We start from the raw sequence: 5,878 nt of genomic DNA on the forward strand, positions 1-5,878 counted from the left end.
CCAAAAAAACAAGTTACATGTAATGTACCTGGGAGGAAGAAAGGGAAAAAAAATAAAATGCCCTCTTTCCATGAGAGACATATAAAAACAATTTATTTTATTGGGAGAGGGTGTGATTTTACTGTTGAAAGGTATTTATAAAAATCATGTCCCCTAACACTGACAAACAAAGGGATTACCATGCCTTCTTGTCACCCATCATGGAAATTACAGAGCGAAAGCAATCTGTTTGCCTTTCAACACAGTTGTCATTTGCATAGAGCTGACAGTTCAAAAATTTTGAGTTCGCCAAGAAACGCAGTTTTGCTTTGAGTAGAGCTGATAATGCAAAAAATTAATTTTACTGTGCCCAACAATGCAGTTGTGATTGGTGCCAAGCTGACAGCATAAAAATTTTGAATAATTTTATGCACAGTAACACATCATGATTGCCATAGAGGTGACAACACAACAATCTTTAGTTTGCCCGGCAACGTACATGTATGTAGGTTTGATTGGTGCAGAGTTGATAGCGTGAAGATTGTGAATTTACCCAGCAACACAGCTTCCATTGGTGCAGAAATTACTTGTTCATCTACCATTTTGTCTGTTTTAGTTAATTTACAGTGTTTAAAGACGTCTATATTAATTTTGTTTCAGGTACCGTTGAAGCTCATTTTCGGTCATTCCTTGTTTTAGTAACTACTAATCTCTACAAGGCACTGGCAGGTCTGGTATGCTATAATGGCATACAAGTCAAACAGTTATTGTTCAAATATCTGGTTGGTTCATGAAACTTTCTTTCTAAATACATGTACATGTACTCGGAGAATTCAACACTGTTTGCAAGGTGACAACACTGTTTTAGTTGCCAAAACATAACATTAAATTTTTAAACCATGTAGCTTCCTATTTATTTCCCTCAAGTTCACAAAATTACTATTAAATGCAATATATGTCCATGTAGCACAGAATTCGTACCTAGATCATACTATTTAGAACCGACACAAATATGAGAGCAGGTGGTTTACCTCCTGGAGAGTGAAAGAGAGACTGAACAATTCTTGGAAACCTTGCTTCTGGGTCCTCCTGGTGAGTTAAAAAAACTGTTTCTCTTACATTGTAACCCTATCCAATGAGAGTGAACAGTCATGTACATGTAAAGGCCCCAGACAGTACAAATAAGGACCACATGGTCTCTGGGTAAGCCCTGTTGAGAGTATGGTAGACTGTAACTTTGATGCAGTAAATTGCAGCATGGAGGTTTCTTTATCATGCTCAAAAATTAAGTGACAATGGAATATTTCAAGTCACAGACAGTACAACCCTGTGATGAGTTCCACATGCCAACTTTATCATACATACCGAAATTGAAATCCTCTTCACCCTACCCTCTTGGACTATGTGCGACAATATTGTACTGTATATTCCTTTAATGCGAAACAGTACATGTGTACATTTTCTAAAGAGACAGTTAAAATGACCACCTTCATGTAAATTGCCCAGCTTTCAGTCTGAACAAACTGGTCAGACAGTAAACAGGACTCTCAAAGAGCAACTGAATTGGATATGGTTTGTCACCCATAACCAGTTACCTGCACAAGTCATACGTGTACAAAATAAGTATCTGTTGCTTTCACCTACTTTTTGCTTGGTTTGATATCTGGCACTGTTTTCTTACCTTTTGAATTCTTGACACCCAATTAAAGCAGACTTTTCTGAACTGTTGCTCAAGAAATTTGTCACGTATTGGCCAGCAGTCTCTGTGAAACAAGAAAAAAAAAGAAGAAAAAAACATGAAGAAAAAAAAATTGAAAACCAGAGTGTGTTAATTTAACTACACATGAAATTACAATAATTGATGTACAAACACTGTAATGATAAATGTTTGGTAGTTGGCATGGGCACATCAATACCTTAGACAGACTTACAGTCGGTTGGAGTTTGTACATACTGAAATGAAAATTCAAGAACCTAATCGAAATATCGTAATCCTGAAACAAAATTTCGTAAAGTGCTGGTTAGCGTTTCGAATTTTAATGAATGACTGGAATCAACAACTGTACTCTTCTCTCAACCTCAAGTGTAAACACCACCTCCTGAATGAAATTGTAGACAAGCATTACAAGAGATTTCCTTTCCTTTACTCAATTAATACTCTGTCAATAAAAAGATACAATGCCCTTATCGTTTTGATTGATTAGAAGAATTACAGTAACAAGTGTGAAGTGTCTGTGAGTAAGGTAGATCCATGTGGTATTTGTGGGAAGCAAGTAATGGCAAATTCAGTGTTGTGTGTGAAATGTGGGAAATAGATCCATGGAAGATGAGCGAAAATAAAGAGGGTGGCCTCGAGGTTGGAAGATTTCGTGTGGAAGATGCAAGAAGCAAGCTGATGGATTAGTGGAACCGGTGGAGGAAGTGTGTGAAGAGGTGGAAACGGTGAGAGGTTTCTGTTATTTGGGGGATAGGGTAAATGCAAGTGGTGGCTGCGAGGCAGCTGTGACAGCAAGAGCAAGAATTGGCTGGGTGAAGTTCGGGGAATGTTGCTGAACTCAAAAAGGTTCTCGCTGAAGGGGAAAGGAATGGTTTATCAGAGTTGTGTAAGAGTGGCGATGTTATATGGGAGTGAGTCATGGTGTCTGAGGGAAAATGAGATAGCAATTTCGAGAAGGACTGAGAGAGCAATGTGTGGTGCAAAACTGATGGAGAAAAAGAGGGCAGAGGACCTGATGGAGATGTTGGGATTGAAGGTAACAGTGGTTCAGATGGCAAAGGCAAATGGAGTGAGATTGTACGGGCATGTATTGAGGAGGGATGATGGGCATGTTCTGAGAAAAGCGTTGGAGTTCGAAGTGAAGGGCAAGAGGAAGCGAGGATGACTATAGAAGACCTGGAAGATGCAAGTGGAGAAGGAGAGCAAGAGCATTGGTTTGGAGAAAAAGGACGCCATGAATCAAGCGAGATGGAGAGTGGGAGTTAGAAAGATGGCTGACAAAGTGGGGTAAATCCGGCCACCCCCGTTTACGGGGATAAACCCAGATCAAAATTGGATTGATTGATTGATATCAGAGACTCTCTTCAATGTACGTTATTGACCACCATGTCTGTTAACTAGAACATACCTAAACTCCTCATAAGCCAACTGTGGATGAAGCCTGCTAAACAGGAAGTGCATGACAACTTCCATGGCCTTCTTGTTTGGTAGTACAAACATGTCACTGAAAGAAAAAAGGAGATAAAATTTTCAAGTCACAACTCCTGAGGTGATCACCATAACATCTGCTTTGAGTTCCTTGGTTTAATGAGATATTGGGAAAATAGAAGCTAAAGTTTTGAACACTGCTAATTTGAAACCTTCAGGAAAATAACAGCTATAAACAAGAAAGATTATAAATGTTCGGATATATATCATTAATCTAGAGCGTTTGGTGATCCAAAAATATCAATATTCCACATGAATGGCACCAATCCCATTTAAGGCTGGATTTTTGGGCTTCCTTTGCAACTGCTTTAGTTTCTCAATTAACTACGATGATCTTTCCAACCTTCATTTCATTCTATTCCACATTTCAAATATATGAAATTTCATTATTGCAAAAATATCATTCCATTCACTTCATATGGGATAAACTTGAACTTGCAATTGACCAGTTCCCAAGGGCTTTGATTGCTCAGTTAGTAGAGCAAGTGCAGTGCAAACCCACACTCATGGGGTTGAATCATGTTCAAGCCTGGATTTTTTCAGGCATCCTTTGCAACCTTCATTTTGCTTCGCTTCCTTTCGTTTCTTTATTGTGAACTATGATTTCTCTGTGTTTCAAATGATAGTCATCTTCAGCTGGTACCATGTATATATTTCAGTCCTTCGCAAAATGACCTGCTCTGATTCTGACCTTCATTTGAATTTGGTTGAGCATTATACCAGTCAGAGCCTCTGACCTGGGTGTTTCAAAAAAGAGGGGTCTTGGGCCAAAGACCCCAGAAGGTCAGCTTCATGACCTCAGAAAATCATAGAACATGTAAAATGGTTTGGTGGGAGCTGTGGAAATTTGACCCACTGGAGTTCTTTTTTGACAACCAGCCTTACAAACTAATCTGGAAGCTTGATAACTTAAGCCAGAGTAAGCATATAAAAATATATATATTTCATGCTTTTTACAGCTTTTCAGTTGCAACCAATGAGAGCTAGATTATCCTGTTGCCAACAAGCTAATCTTGTTGAACTTGCCCCACAGGGACACAGAAAAAGAGTGGTCATTTTGTTTAGTTGCATTTTTACGGTTACAGATGACATGATAATGCATGATCAACTTCAGCCCAACACTGGTCTCCACAGTCCCCCTCCTACAACATGAATTCCTGGAAAGATCAGCTGGACTTTCTCTGTTCAAATTCAGTTAAGTAACAAGCTTGGTCATTCTAAATTGTTTGGAAATATTTAATTAGGTACAAATTACATGAACTTTCCGATATACGATACGTATTTGTCATGCTTCCCTTGATTAATCTCTACACAAGTTTAAGGATATTTTGGGAGACCCTAGGTTTAGAATGCAAGATAACTGTCAACCATTCAACTTACCGATTAAAGACAACTCTGTATTTAGACTCCATTTTTACCGGGTTAAAATCCAACAGAAGGAGGTTTGTGAAGGTGATTTCTCTCAAGTCCAAATGATTAGGCATTATACCTATCGGTTTTGTCATACTTGAATAGTTCATCACATTAAAATCATTTGTTACAAGCTAGCATAAAGAAGAAAGATCGAAAATAATAAATATATCCAAACAAGTAACAGCAAATTGTCAACGAATAGGAGAATTGAGCCATTCGCGCCGTAAAACGAAACTTAATTCAATTGGCCACCAACTCTCCTCTAAGATTGATGATCGAGATAGACTGGGAGTTAGTAGCCGTAAAACAAGATGGCGACAAACTTGTGTCATCGATTCCTTTTGATCAACTTTTATAGCACACGGATAATTCCCAGATGTTTTGGGACAGAAAGCTTACTTTTTAATCCGAGAACAACTCAGAGATGGTTGGCTTCACTTTCGTCTCGCCATTTAAGTAACGGTTCGTTTGGAAATAATGCAACAAAAGGTAAAGGAACGCAAGGAGAACAAGAGAAAGACCAAGAGGCAGAAGGATTTGGAGAGAACGACCCGTATGCCCCATTTCCAGATGATGTTAACCCCCTCACTGGAGAAAAAGGTGGACCAAGAGGGCCAGAACCAACAAGATACGGAGACTGGGAAAGAAAAGGAAGATGTATCGATTTTTGATTTAGTTGCCAGATACTAATATCTCGTATTGTCTTAACACAGGAACATATGCGTATGATTTACTCTTGGATTATTCTGTTAAGGTTATTTTAATAGAACTCTGAAAGTGGTGGTATGAACTCATAAGCCAGAAGAATAATCAGTGGAATCCTAGCCTAACCGTTACTTAAGCTTATATCGAGCGTTGAAGTCAATACTCTCTGATTCGCTGTTTACTATACATGAGAGTGTCTTTCTTTAAGTTTGTGGAATCGTTAACTTTGTTTTACCTGTAAAAAAATTAACAATTTCAAGAGGGCTGTTGGGCAGTACAAAACGCAATAGACTCTATTTGTATTCTCAGTATTGGACTGGCATGGAACTAGCTTGCAATGGAGGCTCATGCGGGAAATCTCTTCAAATGTAAATACTTTTTGATGTATTCCCCCGCATTAATTAGCCTCAATTGCAAGCTAACATGTAAGCTACGTCCAGTCCAATACTGAGAATACGAATATGGTCTATTGACAAAGCATTGCCAGGAAATCTGAATTAGTATTCTACTGAAGTTTAATCTGTTTGTTTGAAATTAGTTGATGCTTTTACTGTTGTTTTGTAACCTTGCTTGCTC

At 38.5% G+C, this 5,878-nt stretch overlaps 1 protein-coding gene across 1 annotated transcript in view; it reads right to left on the reverse strand.

Annotated features, from left to right (window-relative positions):
- The window catches only part of LOC137992734 (uncharacterized), a 28,419-nt gene extending 23,593 nt beyond the window's left edge, over positions 1 to 4,826 (reverse strand). Inside the window, exons 1-4 of the mRNA XM_068838227.1 lie at positions 4,565 to 4,826; positions 3,105 to 3,200; positions 1,661 to 1,742; positions 1,011 to 1,068 (exon numbers count right to left, since the gene is read on the reverse strand). Coding sequence (XP_068694328.1) covers positions 1,011 to 1,068; positions 1,661 to 1,742; positions 3,105 to 3,200; positions 4,565 to 4,704 — 376 coding nt within the window. The 5' untranslated portion in view covers positions 4,705 to 4,826. The remainder of the gene's footprint in view (positions 1 to 1,010; positions 1,069 to 1,660; positions 1,743 to 3,104; positions 3,201 to 4,564) is intronic.
- Between the last annotated feature and the right edge of the window lie 1,052 nt (positions 4,827 to 5,878).

Source organism: Montipora foliosa, chromosome 2 (assembly GCF_036669935.1).
Source record: "Montipora foliosa isolate CH-2021 chromosome 2, ASM3666993v2, whole genome shotgun sequence".
Classification (NCBI taxonomy): domain Eukaryota; kingdom Metazoa; phylum Cnidaria; class Anthozoa; order Scleractinia; family Acroporidae; genus Montipora; species Montipora foliosa.